The following is a 17,672-nucleotide window of genomic DNA, read 5'->3' on the forward strand; positions in this document are numbered from 1 at the left end:
TAGCGCATTGAAACTGTCAAGTTGAGCCTTTAAGACGAAATAAAACTACCTGGTAGAAAACTAGCTTTTGAGCCTGAGAACTTTACAAAAGCAAAAGAAACAACTGAGATCCAGTCAATACATCAAAAAGAATTATAAACGAACAATCGTTTTATAACATTATAGAACGAAAACAAGCTGAGCACCAAAACGAGGCTATACCTCGTGGTTTTAACACTGAAATCGCAAATTACACATATTGAAAAGAGTGACACGAGACAGCCCAAAGGGCCTTTGATTCGGTTTTTTGTGCCAGCCGTTTCGAGCCCGCAATTCATACCGCGGGTATCTGGCGCACGCGCAGACATTATTCAGCTCTGTCGTTCCCAGGGTCTACTAGCAGCGTCGGGTGAAAAATTCCTCAAAGTTTCTTCGAACTCTGTTCACACAGTTACGGGACTGTTAGATGCTGATTATACATATTACGAAACGTGGGGGCCGTAAGGAGGATAAACTACTAACACAACATGCAGTGTTGGCACGCAGCTGAAGAAAGACTTGGAGTTGACGTGTGTTTGACGGAGAAGAATCTGGAATCAGCTCCTGAATGTCCGCACGGTACGTTAGCCATGTGTCACTGTCAATAGGTAATCTCCTTTAGAATACAGTGGAACCCCGATATAACGATCTTCGATATATAGAGATTACTTCATGGAAAATGCGCGCGTACGATTTTTATTCACGAGTTGAGTAGTGTCAGAAAACGAACGAGTGAGCGTAGCGAACGAGTGAGTTTTCTGATACGTATCAACGAGTGAATAAAAATCGTACAAAGCATTTTCCATGCTGTAATATGTTTATTTCATAGGTACTGAGATTTTTTTCCGTGCTACTGAGTAGACAAATTTATTTGCACAAATAAATAACACTGTAAAACCATTCAAGTGCTCAACAACTGAGTAAATCAAAGATCTCCAGCATTCAAAATTTTTAAGGTAAGTCAAATGTCTGTTAATGAAGGAAGCCATGCCAATAACGAAGTTAAGTCAAGAAGATAAATCACAATTTATTCATCATCAGAGTCACTTTCCAGTTCCAAAGGGCTTAGACGTTTCCATCGCATCGCTTCGGAGCTTGACGGATTTGCAGTCTGATCCCGTTCTAGTTTTTGTCTTTCATTGAACTCCAAGTACTCGACTCCGCTTGCCGTTTTCAGTAGCTTTATATCTCCCCAGCACATATCACGATGTTCTTGGCACCCACGGAGTCCGAAGTGAAGAGTGTTGTTTAGCCAGAGCGTGTTTAGAAGTGCCTCGGGACTACGCATACCGAGCAAACCCTTCTCCTACAATATTTTCAACTCTTCAGTCGCTTGTCAAAGCTACCTACGCTTTCGGTTTATTTCCTTTTCCTTGCTTTTTTAGCTGCTTTTGTTTAGACTGTAGAACTTTCCTGGTTTTCTCAAACACCAAGTCGTTGATTATGCTTACAGAATAACTCTTTTTCTTCAGGTGTCTTTCAAAGCTAGCCACTAAACTTCGAAGAGAAGTCGGCTCGTATTCATTTCCATCTTTGGTACGGACGGCAATGATGAATTGGCTGATGTATTCATTCAGCTCAACAGCCGGAATATCTTCTATTTTTCTGTCTTCGTTATCAAAAATCTTTCAAGCAATTTTACATCTCGTTCAGTTTTTTGAGCGGTGTTTTGTTTTCCTGTTCTAAAATGAATTCTTCAACTGAGGAAACAGAAGCAAACCTTCCCTCGGCCATTTTTCAAAGCGCGGGTTTTCTTGTTGGCAACGGCTGTGGGATGACGTTTCCTTCAATACGTTCATTCATCACCAGTGAAAATTCGTCGTTCGCGTTGCTAATTGGACAAACGATATTTTTTCACAGTGAAATTTTGTCGTTCGTGCTCCTGATTGGCTAAGCTCTGAATCAGTACGATTTTTACTCCCTACGATTTTCATGAGTAAATCTCAGTACCTATGAAATAAAACGATATTCCCGATAGAACGATGAATATTCTATGTCCCGGCAAATGTTACAGTAAAATATATGGGGCAGAACCCCGATATAACGATCTTCGATATAACGATATTCCCGATATAACGATGAGAATTTAGCGGACCGAACGTAAAATCCTCCCGATATAACGATATTATCCGTACACAGTCACAATTTAAGCAAAACATTGAATTTAAATCAACAAGTAACAGTAATCCAGGGTACTCTCTAAAGTTTCTGACAACAGCTTTGTACGATGATGTACGGAAATGATACTGTGTTTTAAGCCTTTTTATTCAGTAAAAAAATATATGTTAGGTTTGCCCCGATATAACGATATTTTTGGTTATTTTACGGCCATATCGTTATATCGGGAGTTTCGATATAACGATACCCCGATATAACGATATAATTTTACTGCTCCCTTGGCATATCGTCATATCGGGGTTCCACTGTATTAGCATGAGAAAGCTGCAGAAAATGAAACACAACCAAAGATCAACAAGAAGTCTTTGACCTTTGGGCAAGGGAAGTAGGGTGCGAGTGATACACGCGGATGTAAGGTTAATACATTTAAATGCTTCTTACTGTGCCGGCGCTTTCGAACGTGAGGTAACTCAAGGCGAAATTGCCATGCGATCACTTCACAATTCACCAACCGAGCACCAAAAATGGCAAATGGAATAATAATAAGTAATGGTAATTGGACTGAGTGGAGTACAATTCAGGGAGTAATCGGGCGACGAGTAGTTTCAAAATTTGAATGGGTGACCTTATTCGCCGGAATGGCGGAATGACGGAATGCTTCTAGTTTGCTTGCGGTAAGCTTTGCCAGGGTTTTCAAAACAAGCTGGCTACTGCTAGAGTTCCACATTTTGAAACCCCTGTTTTACCCTGATTTGCTTGCAGTTAGCTTTTATTTGTTGCTAAGGGCGGAGTAACTGCAGAATACCCCGCCACTTCGAAGCAATACCAGAAAAACAGGGGCTACATGGCTATGCAAGTACGTGGCTCATGGATTAAAGAACGAGGTATATTCATACTACGTGGCTACTTTCAAGCGAAACTGAATCAAGGGTAGTTTCACTTCGCCGATCGATCGGCCGCGCTTGATTGCTCTTATTTGTCTGAATGGTTGGCGGCACGCACGTCCAGGAATGTTTTACAGTTCTATCAAATGACTCATTTGTGTGTCAAACAAGAAATTATTTGTTTTTCACCAAAACAAGTCATAGTTAACAGTAAAACGCTTGGTCTGGGCACATAAAAGTATTGTCGTTCATAAAACTTGCAATCTTTGAACTTGTTGCTACGAACACAAGGTTTGTATGCCGAATAAAAGGGATACAGTACCGCTCAAATGTAAGTTGACAGTCGATCCTCGAGACTCGAGACTCGATCCTCGAGACTCGAAACTCGAAATGTTCGAGTTTCGAGTCTCGAGGATCGAGTCTCGAGTCTCGAGAATCGAGTCTCGAGGATCGAGTCTCGAGGATCGAGAAACAAGGCGGTCTCGAATATTCATAACTCGAAAGGCTTTCGAGGAAACGATTTATTTCTCGAGGAAAGAATAAAAGCCACTCGCACCACATGTACAAGTGTTTCGCGTCCACCTTCAGCGCATGCACCTTCCCAGACATGTAACATTCGACAGTACGATATATTCGCGCCGATCGTAATTCCGTTTACTTACCTAAAAGTACTGACACAAACTCGTCCTTGAAAGCCGTGATCGACGAATTAAATTTAGAAAAGGACGTGAAAAGAACCTGTAGTTCAAACTTGTGCTCTCCCTTGACCCTCCCTTGTCAACCCGCCGTAAGTGCATGTTTTCAACCACGAAGATATTTCAGTTATTGGTTTACAAGTTCATCTTGAGTTTTCGCAAATAAAACTACAAATTTAATTTCTTCCACAAAATGTTCTGTAATTCAGCATCTGAAGCATTCGATGCGAAACGATGTAAATGCCACGAATCTTGCAAGCTGAGCCGTAGAATAGCACCGACAAAATCGCGCAAGCAAGTTTCAGAATCCTGAATTTCAGACGTCTCTTTCTGGTTGCTACTGAAATTCAGACAAGAGTTTCCGTAAATAAAACCGGTTCTTAAATTTGAGTTGTAAAAATTCTGTAGACGACAAACGAAACATTCCACGTGAAAAACATCGAAGCCGTGAAGCCTTCCGTAAATAAATGGCAAGACAGACTTGTGTCGCGCCATTGCGTCTAGCTTGAAATGAGCGTGTTTTATTTTTTGTGAATTTGTCGTAAAATTCTTACAACCTAAATTCTTCTTGAATGAAACTTGTCTCCATTTATAACACAGATATCGGCGATAGTTATTATTACAGCTTTAGAGAAGTTATACAAATTTTGCTTTTTTAAAGCGGCGCAATTATAAAAGTTGGCAAAATTTGCATATGTCAAAAGTAATTTGAAACCTTTCGAATAAACTCCAGCGTAAATAAATGTAACACAACGCCGCACGCAAGTATCCGATTTAGATTCTTTCATACACACTTAACTGCGTTTTTCAAAAGAAAACTAAATGACAGAGTGAACTTTAAGGTTTAATATTTGTATCCTAAATCATAACACAAACAATCATATGCATGACATTGCACACTTGCTTCATGTTTGTCCTAATTAAGATCGCCTGAACGCAGGTTGTATTTGTCCATGTTGATTTGGCGGGACCGCGCTAACTCCACTCGGTTACTTCTGGTTCGATTTGCCCGCAATTCATTCACTATCGACGGTTTCGAGCTCCTATTTCGAACTTTTTGGGACGGTTCGAAATATTAAACGACCAAGCGCGCATTGTTACAGCAGAGATGAGTAGCCGGCACGCTGGCTTCGACCATAGTACAACACTCGAGAATGTGGCCCGCTTGAGCAATTTTATTCTCGAGGAATCATTCAAGCGACAAGCTCATTATTTTTCTCGACTCGAGACTCGATCCTCGAGACTCGAAACTCGAAATTTTAGAGTTTCGAGGATCGAGTTTCGAGGCTTGAGGATCGAGTCTCGAGTCTCGAGGATCGAGGCTTGAGGGACTGTCAACTTACATTTGAGCGGTACTGTATCTCAACGATACTGTTTCCTATCTGTTTTTTAAATGTTCAAGCAAAATTAATAGGCCAAAATAATTACATGTAAAGCATTATAAGTTTACCGTTATTCATATGTTGTTGTGAAAGAGTGAAACTGCCGGTAGTTAGGCTTGGGGAACACTAACATGTATTTATATGCAAATTTACTAAGTTTCAAGCAAAACTTAAAGAAAATCAAAACCCGCTTTCAAAACTTAATTATGACTTAATTAAAGACTTAATTTTATTCCACGAGTTACAAGAAAAATGTTTCGATGCTTGACCGAGCGCTTTTAATTTGAGGTCAAAGATAAATAACCTGTTGGAATCCACCGTCAACTCATTCCTGCGAACAAGCTCTCTCGCTGGAAAAAAAAAAGTGAACAACCTTGCTCTTTCAGTTTGTAAACTGTCACCTTCATTCAACATTTTTCTTTTTTCAAGAAAAAAACTTTTGATTCATATGCTTCAAATCAAAAGCTCCTTGCGTCTTGTTTGTGCAGCATATCAAAGTTTTGCCGTTTCATGACATCTCGGGTTTCAAGTTACAGGCGAAGTAATTTCATGTGTCAAGCGATAGTTTTGAGTCAATTTGAGTGAACTTTTTAAAGACAGAGTATTTTAATGTTTCAAAAACCCACCCAACCGAAACCCACACTTGGCATTATCCTGGGCACCAAGCGGGAAAAGAAGTAGAGGACAGCCAAGGGGAGCATGGCGGAGAACGGTGGAGAAGGAACGCGCTGAGCTGGGTTTAAAATCGTGGGCCGCAGCAGCAGCTGTGGCCAAGAATAGGGACAGATGGTGAGCCCTATCCCCCACTCGGGGGCAAGGAACTAAGAGAGATTTTACTGTTTCAATAAACTTAATACATGTTGTAAAACCCAAGATATTACTGGTTTTAAAATCATGACGGGACGCTTGATCACAATGCAAATTAATGCGGCCAACAAATAGTCGCACATGCACACACGTGTCACATAATGATTTCTGTAAACAGTCACAGTACTTTTTCTGCTTTTTAGCCATCTTTGCCTTTGTAACATTTGATTATCGATACTTGTTTTAAGTTTTATTCAACAACTGTCCCAAAAATGTTTTTTAACTTGATAGTTTGCAAATATCAAGCACTTTTGATTTGAGGTTGAAGACATCTCCCATGGGGAAAACACTGTCGGATGTGAGAAAACATTTCCCTACCTTCCGACATTTCTATGTTTGATCTGTTTAATCGGAAATTTTGGAAGGTTTACAATTTCGATTGAATATGTTTCAGATAACTTTTGCTTTGATGGCGCGGCGGCGGCCAACAACGTTCTTTGAGAAGATAATATTTACACAAGCATGTTTGTTGTTCTTAAAGAAATCTTCATGACAAATGTGAAAGAACCCTTGCAGGTATAAGTAACTTTACATGTTGTTCAAGGAGTTAATAGAAGTAAGACCTTCCTATTTACACTCGTAAACGATTTATGTCATAGTTACATGAACGAAAAGTTGTTGTTGAAAAAAAAAACACATTTTGAGCCCACGCAAAGTGAATGCTAAGGGCTCAAAATAACGGCCGGTCAAGGGACAAATGTCCAGTCATGTCTGGTCAAGATGACAATTTGTCCGGACAAAGTTTTGGTTTGCTGGTCATTTTGACCGGTCACGTACATGGCTTTTAAAATGATAACTGATGACCAAAAGAAAAACATTTTTGATACAAATTTTTGATTGACTTGTCGCTATCACATCTATTCAAGAAATTGCAGCCAAAACAGTGAAGGAATAGTGGGCCTTTTTTTATAACATGCAAACGAAGACTATTTAACGAACCGCAGAAATGAATGGAAGTTTAAAATTGCTATTTACAATAATTTTTAGTGCAGAATGCACTATTGTGATGGTTTGGTGGGTTGGCGTTTGCTAAACCCCTCAGGCGCTAAAGCACTATGGTGTAAACTTTTAATCACCAATTAATTAATTAATATCAATTTATTAATTATTTCTGTAAAGGGGGGAGGGGATGGAGAGCACCTGACCGTGTGCCCTTGGTAAATCGGGGAGTACATTACGATACTTATAATTGAAGAACTCAAGGTATATATTTGTTTCAGAAAGCACTATGCTCTCTTTGTGGTACAATTCTTTCTGGAAAAAAAATTTGTGCTAAACGCATGCGCAGATCAGTCTACATCACGAACATTACGTTTTTCTTCTGCAGAAGGATTCGTGTAGACTCCGTGGCCTCAAGTTAAAACCACAAATTAATTGAATTAGACACTAAGGCGTCATAGCAGTTCATGTGAAATAATTCTTAGAAAAGGTGATCTAGCATCTCATAATTAATTGATAATATCTGTGTTATAATCAATGTCGCCTTGTTTGCAGAAAATAAATCACGTTACCATATCATCATGTTACATCCGTTTTCGACAAAAACAAAAGTGTAATGTTACATGTTTTTGAAAAAAACAAAAGTATCTTGTTTGCTGTTTCAATATCAAACTGAAATTCAAGCTATCGAAAATTAAAATAACAGGGACGTGTTTAGAAATTTTGTATTAAAGCCTAACGTGGTGTGCTTTTCAATGCGGTTGAATTCCTGTAGAATCCGTGACGTTAATTTAATAAGGCATCACAGCGATCTGCGAGAAAAACGACAATATCATGTTACATCCGTCAGTTCCTTTCCTTTGATTTGTTCTCCATCGGTTGAACTCCGTTTTATTTTGTAAAACCTCTGCCGCTTTAGTGTTTAACATGCTTTCGTGACGGTTCCGACATTTCTTGAAAGAAATCTTCACACTACGTGCTTCTCGGCTTCATGCTTGAGTGAGCGTGTGACGTGTTCACCAGACCGTGGCGAGAGCATGATCTGGTGCACGAAATGCTTTAGCGACAATTTCGGGGGAAAAAGCCGCAATTTTTAGCGACAATTTCGGGGGAAAAGTCGCAATTTCGACATTTTATGCTTTGTAATTAATAGTTTGTGCTCTGCTCGTGCACTGTTCTAATAATTTGTATTTTTTTAGGTCTTTTTCTAAATGCTGAAGGGGACAATGCGGTATGATTCTTGTAGAATCCGTGGCGTTAATTTAATTAGATTTAAACGCATCATAGCAGAGAGAAAAACAAAGGTATCATGTTACAAACCTTTGCACGAAAAGCACAAATATCACGTTTGCTGCTTCAATACTGAACTGAAAGGTGAACTCATTTGACTTATTCTCAAGCGAAATTACCCTGGAAAATTATTATCATGCTGTCGATTGATTGGCCATATTGCATTCTGTACTGTCCTTTGAGTCTCTGAGTTATTATTTTGACCACTCAGAAACGACACGTGACCGAGCTAAATCTGTTAGACCGGTCAACATGTCCCGCAACTGTCCGAAAATTATTTTGAGCCCTGATGCTGATTATCATTAAACTCATTTATCCTTGCGAATGATCATCTCAATTGATCTCTTTGTTGCTACATTTAAGTTCAGTTTCATCAATTTGGCAACACACTGTAGTACGGCCTCTTGCGAGTAATATATTCCATACTGAACGCTTCAGTGACTGTAGAGAGAAACAGGACGCGTCTCAAGAGAAACAAGATGAGAGGTGGTAACTTACATTTGAGCGGTACTAGTACTGTAGTACATGTACACGTATCTCTTGAGCTTCTTCTTCCTTGCACTTGTCATCCATGTATCAGAACCACTCATTTAGGGGATATGGATATGTTTCTATAGCTCTCAATTGGAAGTCCTCCATGTACATGTACAGTATATAATTGTAATTGCACCTGTGGCACCAAGGCCTATTGTTCCACTGTCCAAAATGAAATGACTTCCTCTGTAGCGAAAATCAAGTACTATGACTAATCACAGGGTTCAAAATAAAATCACAACTTTTAGCCTGAATTTTTTTTTTTTTTTTTTTGTCAAGTCTGTGTTTTACCGGCTGCTCTATTTCAGATTCCAAGATTTCCGTTGTGTACTGCTACATGAAATCAACAGGAATCTGCCAAGAACAAGCGACCGAATTCTTCCTGAATTGAAATTGAACTTTCTTCCTTGAGAAACTTTTAAATTATAACCGGATTTTAAAAAGATTTTGCACATATCGCATGCTTTGAGCTGCTAAAATCTTGTGACCATCACAATCTTCATTTATTAAATTACATGTTTTTCAGGTGTTTGTTTAAGCATGAAATAATTATACAGTCTGAATGAATGAAAATATGCTTAACAACCTGCACTAAACAAGATTTTGGGTAAAAAGAATCTTGCTTTATACACTTGCAGAAACATACATATAGGTGGTAATGCAACAGTTTTTCTAGACAAATGTGCATGTTTCATGTTTGAACAAAAGAGAGTTTACAGTCGTTCATGGTGAACACAAATTCTCTTGATTTAAACATTTGCATGCTTCAAATTTCCAAGCCTTTCAATATTCTTTCTACTCATACCGTCGCTTGCATCTAAGCGTGAACACGTGCCGCCAAAACATGATCTAATTGGGTATCAAACGTGGCATGAATGGTCATCAAACGTTTGAAGTTTAGCAGACCGTAACAGCAACTTTCGCGCCGAAACTTCAATACATTCCGGTTTCGAAACAGTCGAAATGGCGGAAAGATTGGATATCAAGACTTCCTTCGACAAATTGATCCTGATCTGTGTCGATATGCATTTGCAGGTTCACTTGAATCACTTCTGGTGCAAAGTTTTGCCTGTTCTCAGTGTTTATGGTGAGCATTTTGAGCGTGAAAGTTGTCGTTACGGTCTGCTAAACTTCAATGTTTCGTGACGAAACATGCCATGTTTGATACCCAATTAGATCATGTTTCAGCGGCTCGTGTTCACGCTTAGATGCAAGGGACGGTATTAAAACATTTCCAAAAAGCTTTTACAGTGGAACCCCGATATAACGATATGCCAAGGGGGCAGTAAAATTACATCGTTATATCGAGGAATCGTTATATCGGGGTTCCGTCCCATACATTTTACTATTGCCGGGACATAACATATTCATTGTTATATCGGGAATATCGTTATATCGAAGATCGTTATATCGGGGTTCCAGTGTAAAATGTTTCTTGGCTGCTTTATTGTCTGATATGAAATGATTATTAATGTCAGGCTCAGAACTGACCTACTAGCGTTCGGAGTAGCCGGCGCAGTATTCAGAATAACCGGTGAAATGCACCAGTTGCCGGCTTATTTTGACAACCCTGAATCATTTTGACAACCCTGTTCTATGGCTCTACGATTTTATTTTTTTATGGTACACTTGTACAATTTATAATTTTACATGTTTTTACATGTGTGAAGGGTGGAGAAGGGTAAAGAATGAAACAATTTTGTTCAGTATTGATTCCTTTACCACTGCTTAGATTGTGTTAATGTAGATCAAAGATCTCTTCGAGATATCGACTTTTTTGCATGAAGTTAGTATGAGTAAAAGGTTTATCCTGGGCATTGTTGTTCCAACGTATCATAGAAGAATTCAAACATCTTTCAGTTAAAGCATTTTTTTATTTTCGCGGAGGAAATGCTGTATTTGTCAGTCGCAACGGCTGGGCACTTTGCGACTCATATACTTTGGCTTAGTTAAAAGTTTCGAGTTCGATTTCTACTCGGCTTAATGCAGGGTTCCCGATAAAGGTTACGCACGACAGAGTTCCCTTTTGTCTCGTCACGCAATCTTAACCCCACATTGAGAAGTAAATTTTCGTTTGGATATTACCAAAAGCCGCTTCTCCTCGCGTTATTCTTTACCTTACGTGTTTAATTGTTATACTGTATAACGTTTGTAAATTTGACAAGTCACGTTTTTTCTACAAAAACGGAAGTGTTGAAGCACAACTATAGAGTGACACTTTACAAGTCACGCACTTTGATCACCCACAGAGGAAAGTATTCCCTTGAGAAATTAAAACAGTCCCTTGAGAGTTAACAAGAATGTGGTTCCAGATTACCCCACTTAACCGCTATTCTCCTTCCTTTTGCTTGTAAACAAGCAAAAAAGTGGAAAAAATCAAATGGCCTGAAACAAACAAGGGAGATGGATATGCGCTTTGCAAAAACTGATTAGCACCCGGTGTGACTGTGGTAGAAATTCTTTGGCAACATTAATTTTATTCAAATAAAGACAGATCTAAGTATTTTCTTGTTTGAACATTGAGGGGTAGAGCTCTACAAAAAGTTTATCCCAAAAGTAGCATCCAAAAACATGCCAGGACTGGTATAAATCAGTGCGTCATCATTTGACTTACATTTCAGTACATTTCAATTTTTTTTCTATACAGGACCGATGCTTCTATTTAGAAGATTTTACAAAGATGGACGGTTACCTCAGAAATTTTATGCATGCTCAGCAGCCAGAGACAGAAAAGACTGTTCATTTTTTCAGTGGGAAGGAGAAAAAGTCTCTGAGGCCAGAAGCAAGGCTCACAAGGAAATTGTGAAAGCATCAAGAGAGCCATTTATACAAACCTGTGAGAGGTATAAGAACATATTCCATGCACCAGGTGACTTAAAAATGAAAAAATGCTACTTTTGTCATTCTTGTGGTCTGTTGTTTCTGCCTGAAGGAAAGGAAAAACATCAAGCACATGATTATGAACAAGCTGGGGATTTGTCCAAACCAACAGCAATTCTGAGACCAAGAGAAAATGAAAAGACACAAGCAGTAAGTCCCTGTTCTTAATAATAATTAGTGCTGATAATGTAATCTCAAGTTAAAGTATTTAACCATTTTTTATTGAAATGCTGTTATTTTAATTTGTATAATTAAATAACTGGTGCCTGTTTTATGACCCCCGTTTTCGTAGAGTGCTACGACTGTACTGCAATACATGTATGTTTCATTTCCTAGCCAATTGTCAAGCTTAACATTCATCCCACAAACAATATGCAACCATTGATTTATACTTGTTGCCATGGTTACAGCACCAAATAGGAAAAGCAGTTAAGCATTACTTTTCTTTTTGGTTTTCAAGAGAAAGTGCTGTTACTAAATTCATATACTAAAACAACCTATTCAAGTTTCTATACATGTACACTGTATAATTATGTTCTAGTATCGTTACCATGCAATTCTACGACTCTACCTTAACATTGTCTCCTAAATAAGATTTATGCTTCCACGTTTAGCACTGGTAACATCTTTTCATCTATATATTCTGTAGGCTTTTACTCTGGCCATGCGCACGGTGTTGGTGTACAAGTCACAATTTCTAACGATGTCTGACTTTACCCTTGTATATTTTGTAAATAAGAATAAATATGACTGTAATAATCATACAGATGTATTCTTTATTATCTAATCAAGTTGCATTACTGTTTGTTTAAATGCTTGTTTGCTTGGTTAAAACATAAAAACAAGAAAAAGTTAGTTCATTCACCAAAATTCTTTACATGCCGCGTAACATTTTCGTTTACAAACGACAGACTTTCGTCATCGTTTGTAGCGTTTTTATCGTTTCAAACGCTTCCAACTTGCGTTTGCCAAACCAGCGTTTAGCGTTTGTGCAACGTTTTGGTATCGTTCGTTTCTGTCGTTCAAATCGTTCGCTTATATGGTTTGAATCGTTCGTTTCTATGGTTTGAATCGTTCGTTTTATAATTAATATATGGTTTGAATCGTTTGGTCTGTTTGGTTTATTTGTAGTTTGAATCGTTTCTTTATTTCAGTTTGGTAAATGTTGTTAATGTTTTCAAATGTGGATTTGATTTATAACAATTGTTTAACTGATCGTTTGAGGCAAACTTTGATGATTTTATCTGAAAGGTTGCGATCTTTGAACAGAGACGAAGCGTCTGGCGGTGTCTGCTTATAAATATACAATGTACATGAGTTCCACACGAATATTTAAGTCTTGTGTTCTAGCGCAAAAAGAATCAATATTAATTTTATTGCATCCAAAAGCAAATTTGACATTTGTTTGAATAACTTTTTTGGATCCAAAAACATTTTGCGTTCTATTTTGTCTTTGTTAATTCTTAGTTGGAAGCCGTGTTTATATAAACATTGACAAATTTGCATTTCGGTGGAAATTTGATATCGTTTCATTCATATTGGGAAATGTTATTATCGATTGTTTTCCATCTAAAATTTCTGATGCAACTATCAGTTTTTCATCAGAAAATATTTATCTAACCATATAATGCAGTTTAAAATAATGACATGGCTACGATCTTTATTTATTCGACTCCAATTTTCCATGCATACCAGCATGTGAACTGAACCTCGATCCACCAGTGAAATGTCTTATCTAGTTACATGTCTCATCTTGTTCTCGCAATTTTCGAGTAATTTGACTCAAATTTTCCCCCAAAAATGTAAGTTTATAATTTATTTTCTTTCATAAAGTAAAAATATTTATTCGCAGCGTACGCGTTCTTGCGAACGGGTTCCGAAAATTAAACCTTGTTATTCTAGCGCGTTCTCGTAGGATGCTACTTTGAGCATCACGAGCGCTAGAAACGATTGAAACCAAAGTTCATAAACGATTGCAACGAAAGATAAAAACCATTGAAACCATTGGCAAAAACCATTAAAACGACAAAAACGATGGAAATGAAACGATGGAAACGAAGGACACAAACCATCGAAACGCTGAACGCAAACGCTGGATTGAAATGTAATCACCCAACCAAAACTTTACCTAAATTTTTTTCAATGTAACGCTAGAAAATCAGTTCTTTCTCCGAACCTGAAGAAATTTGATAAGAAGTACGCTTTGATTGGATTCTACAACTTATGTGCACTTCAGTTTTCAAGATTTTTGTGTCTAATTTTTAGTTGAAGCAGAAATAATCGCAAAAATGCGTTCACTCCTGTTTTCGCTGTAATTTTCGAGTACAATGTTTTGATTTTGTTGTAAATTCTAAATAAGTGGATTTTCTGTCACTTCCTTATCACCAGGTAATTGCACATGAAATTTACTTTACTTTTATGTTGTTAGATTATTATGATTGTCTGTGAATTTTGCATTCTAGCTCGTTATTTAGCGTTACATATTTTGTTACGCCGTTGTACACCAACACCGTGCGCATGGCCCTCTGGTACTAATTTAAATAAATGAATTCTGTCAATAATTTAATTTGAAGTTACCCACAATGTTAAGGAACAATCAAAATTGTGACCTTTCACGCGAAAACGTACACTAACGACTTTCCGTTTTTACACAGGATCCCGTTAACAACCCGTTTGTAAGTCGTTTGAAAAAAATTTGCACTCGTTCGAACGACTTGGTCACCCGTGTAATTATTACATGTACATGTATTTATCAGAGCTTTTTCTCAAACATTAATTTTGCATATGTTTACAACTAATCCTATCATGTAATACATACATGTATGTCAATGACACCTTGACATAATAAATCATAATTACCATGGCTATCATCTAGAAATCATTATTCTACACATAAACTATAAATTAAACTAGTAGCAATCAAAGATTTTATGAGTGCATTTGACCTAAGATGGCTACCACATGGCAAAAGGAAGCCAGGCAGTGGCAAAAGACTGAGATTGCCTTATGAGTCTGTTAAGCAGCTAACATAATTGTTTACTTTAACATCATATCAGAAAAGAGGTTTTCCCCACAATTAAATTTTACTTAACTTTTTGGTGGGCACTTGAATAGCGCTTTGAACTTCTGACAACAGTCTGTTTGCTCTTACAGTACCGCTCAAAAGTAAGTTACCACCTCTCATCTCGTTTCTCGCGAGACGAGTTTCTCGTCTCGCGAGAATCAACAAAGCGAAAATGTCTGGAATAAATTACGGCAATTATCTTACGAGAAAACGATTAATCTCTCGCGAGAGTTTTCGCCGTTTTGTCAACTTAAGACACTAAAGTTCGAAGTTTTTGCCTGATTGGAAAGATTGCTGATTTGTTGGCAACGATCGGTTTGTCTTTTTTTACTCGTGAGAAAAGTTCCATTTGAGATGAATGTGTGTGCTAGCGAACTCGAGAGAGCTTTTCAATCGAAAGTCGTCGCTTTGCTGGTCTTTATTCTTTCTACATATCACAAATACAAAAGGAGAATTAAAGCAACACAAAAATCGAGAATCAAAAGCAAAGCACATGCATTACACTGCAACATCTTCACGGGTTTGCATTAAATGTTGCGTGCTAGCGCGAGAAGCGGTTCAAACTTGTCGCGTCGCAAAAGAATTTTTCTTATCAAAAATGCAAAACGTGAACGAAAGCACGATAAAAAAATCAGAGGTTAAGACGTCTGTAAAAGTACTACTCTCACTTCAAACATGAGCCGAAAATGAAGAAAGCGAAATCTTTCTGCCGTCGAGGTTTTCCTATCTTTAGATCATTATCTGACAGTGAATCTACGACGGTGTGTAAACAAAGGTCACGCTTGTTATGCTTTCTTGACCTTTCATAACGCTTGCCGCCGAATCGTGGCTTGGAAGTTGTAATGTGAAGTTATGAAAAAGAACACATTAAGTGCGAGCGTTTATTAAAATAAAAGTTTCACAAAAAATTGAGGAATCGGCGACATTTTTTTGCAGGGAGTGTTATCTTTCGGGCGACGAACGCCGACAAAGTTGTGATTTATGCAAATGTTGGCTTCTAATCAACAAGAAGTTTATTTACCGTTCAGCTAGATTATTTGCCGATTAGTACTATTTTTAGTGGAATAAAATAGCTTTTTCTCGCTCAATTCTAATTTTGACGCTGGATTCGTAATCAGTGTTACAATTTCTACGGCTCGAGTCCCGCCAACGTGCTCAAACATCACAAACATAACTACAATAATTTTACCGCCAACATCGCCGCTCACGTGTGAAAAATGTTAGCTGGACCTTGTGAAGGCAAGTTTCCGTGGCTGTAATAGCTTAACACATCAAAAATGGTTGTTGAAACCATAAGTCTTCAACGCTAGCAAACATGGATACAATTTTTCACTTCGAGAATGACGCGAATTCTCTCAGAAACCCAGACATGCTGTGTAAATAAACAACTTGTCAATGTTTATAATTTTCATTACGTGTTAAACTGCGAATACGGAGTTTGCTTGTAGTTCGCTTGTTCTGTTTTGCCTTTTAAGTTCTTGGTAACGGTTAAATTTCAGTTTGCGCTAATGTAACAAGTATTCGAAAGTGGGCTTATTGAACCGAACAAATATAATTTCTTTGGCCGCTATAGGGTTCAGACGAAATTTTCCGCCAGAAAGCCGTGCAAACATCGATCGATAAATTTCGAAGCGTTACTTTACTTGACTGAAAACCCTGATTTAGATAGCCACGGACGAAATGATTTCGATTTTAAAACATACAACTTTGAATAAGACTTTTGCTTTGGAATACAAGCGATGTTCGGGGAAGAAAGAACTCGCTTGAATGGCCGACATGTCAAACGTCGCATTACCTGTCTTCAACCACAGGTAATCTATCCTAGGCGATGTTCGCTCGCTTAATTACTATTTCTACATTTATGGTTAACAATGGGTAATTAAAATCTCGAGAGAACTTAGAACCGTGAACTTGCGGTTTTTACAAGCGTTTCGCGAGACGAGTGTCTCGTCTCGAGAGACGAGACCTCGTCTCGCGAGATGATCGAGATTCTCGTCTCGCGAGAGGGTGGTAACTTACTTTTGAGCGGTACTGTACCATTATTAAGCTCAATATTGCAGATTATACTTTCAGACAGTTATGCAAGCTTGGTAGAAAAGAACTTTCTAAAGACAGCTCACTACTCATGTCTGGTGAAATTCACTAAAAACCAAAAATGCGTAATGGCTGTTATAATCTTTAATATCACAGTTGCATCTGAAAAAAAAAATTCCACTGTAATACTTAAACTATTGATTACAGTGGGCCTTACATTGTGCAGAGGTCTGGGAAAAATCTTACCAAGCCAAGCTAATCTTTTCAGATCTGTTAAGCTTCATCAGCCCTTCTATTTTTTGATTATGTCAGGAATACTAGCTTTTTAGGTTAACATTAACTCATAAGGTAGTAATTATCAACCTATTAAGTTCATGGCATCGTGACCAGGTCCAAATATCATGCCTGGACAAGGCCTTGAACTGGGTGCATTGTATACCATTTTAAATTTTTTATTGGTTCCAAATTGGAAACTTCTTTGTTATTTTTATTGCAGCAATACTTGTTTTCAAGGAAGGCAACAGAGTTCCTGGTTTCTATGCTAAAAGATTTAGGTTTCAAGAATGTGCTCTGTGTAGGAACACCAAGGTAAATTTTGTATGTGCAGCACTGATATTGCAGTGATAAAAATGGTGAAACATGTTTTTACAGCTTTTAAAGTACTTTTAAAACAGTCAAAAAGCTCTCCTAATATACATTTCCCCATTTTTGTCAATAATTTTGATTGTGTGAAGCAATATCTATTTTGCAACTGATATGACAGTGCATGTTTTTAATAGGAAATTAAAATAATAAAATGGAATCCCAACGTACAAACCTGTAGCTATATGCTCCAGGTGTATAACAAATATGTTGTTTCTCTTCATAAAACGTTGGCACCAATGATTCCCAGCCTGGCCTTGAAATGCCCTTCAGGAATGTTGTATTTCTCATCTTTGGCAAGTTCAAGTGCTTTCAGTCGCACTAT

At 37.9% G+C, this 17,672-nt stretch overlaps 1 protein-coding gene and 1 pseudogene across 2 annotated transcripts in view; one reads left to right on the top strand and one right to left on the bottom strand.

The window, feature by feature from the left end:
- Positions 1-354: 354 nt before the first annotated feature.
- LOC144639161 (rRNA N(6)-adenosine-methyltransferase ZCCHC4-like) overlaps positions 355-17,672 on the top strand; it is a 55,247-nt gene continuing 37,929 nt past the window's right edge. The window contains exons 1-3 of one of the 2 annotated variants that reach the window (XM_078498429.1): positions 355-597; positions 11,375-11,757; positions 17,202-17,293. In XM_078498429.1, the coding sequence (XP_078354555.1) occupies positions 507-597; positions 11,375-11,757; positions 17,202-17,293 (566 nt within the window). In that variant the 5' untranslated portion in view covers positions 355-506. The remainder of the gene's footprint in view (positions 598-11,374; positions 11,758-17,201; positions 17,294-17,672) is intronic. The other variant, XM_078498420.1, reaches the window with a different exon arrangement.
- LOC144638084 (uncharacterized protein KIAA1958-like) lies at positions 1,046-1,752 on the bottom strand (annotated as a pseudogene).

The sequence above is a fragment of the Oculina patagonica genome, chromosome 2, assembly GCF_052425735.1.
Source record: "Oculina patagonica isolate OP01 chromosome 2, crgOcupat, whole genome shotgun sequence".
NCBI classification, from domain to species: Eukaryota; Metazoa; Cnidaria; class Anthozoa; order Scleractinia; family Oculinidae; genus Oculina; species Oculina patagonica.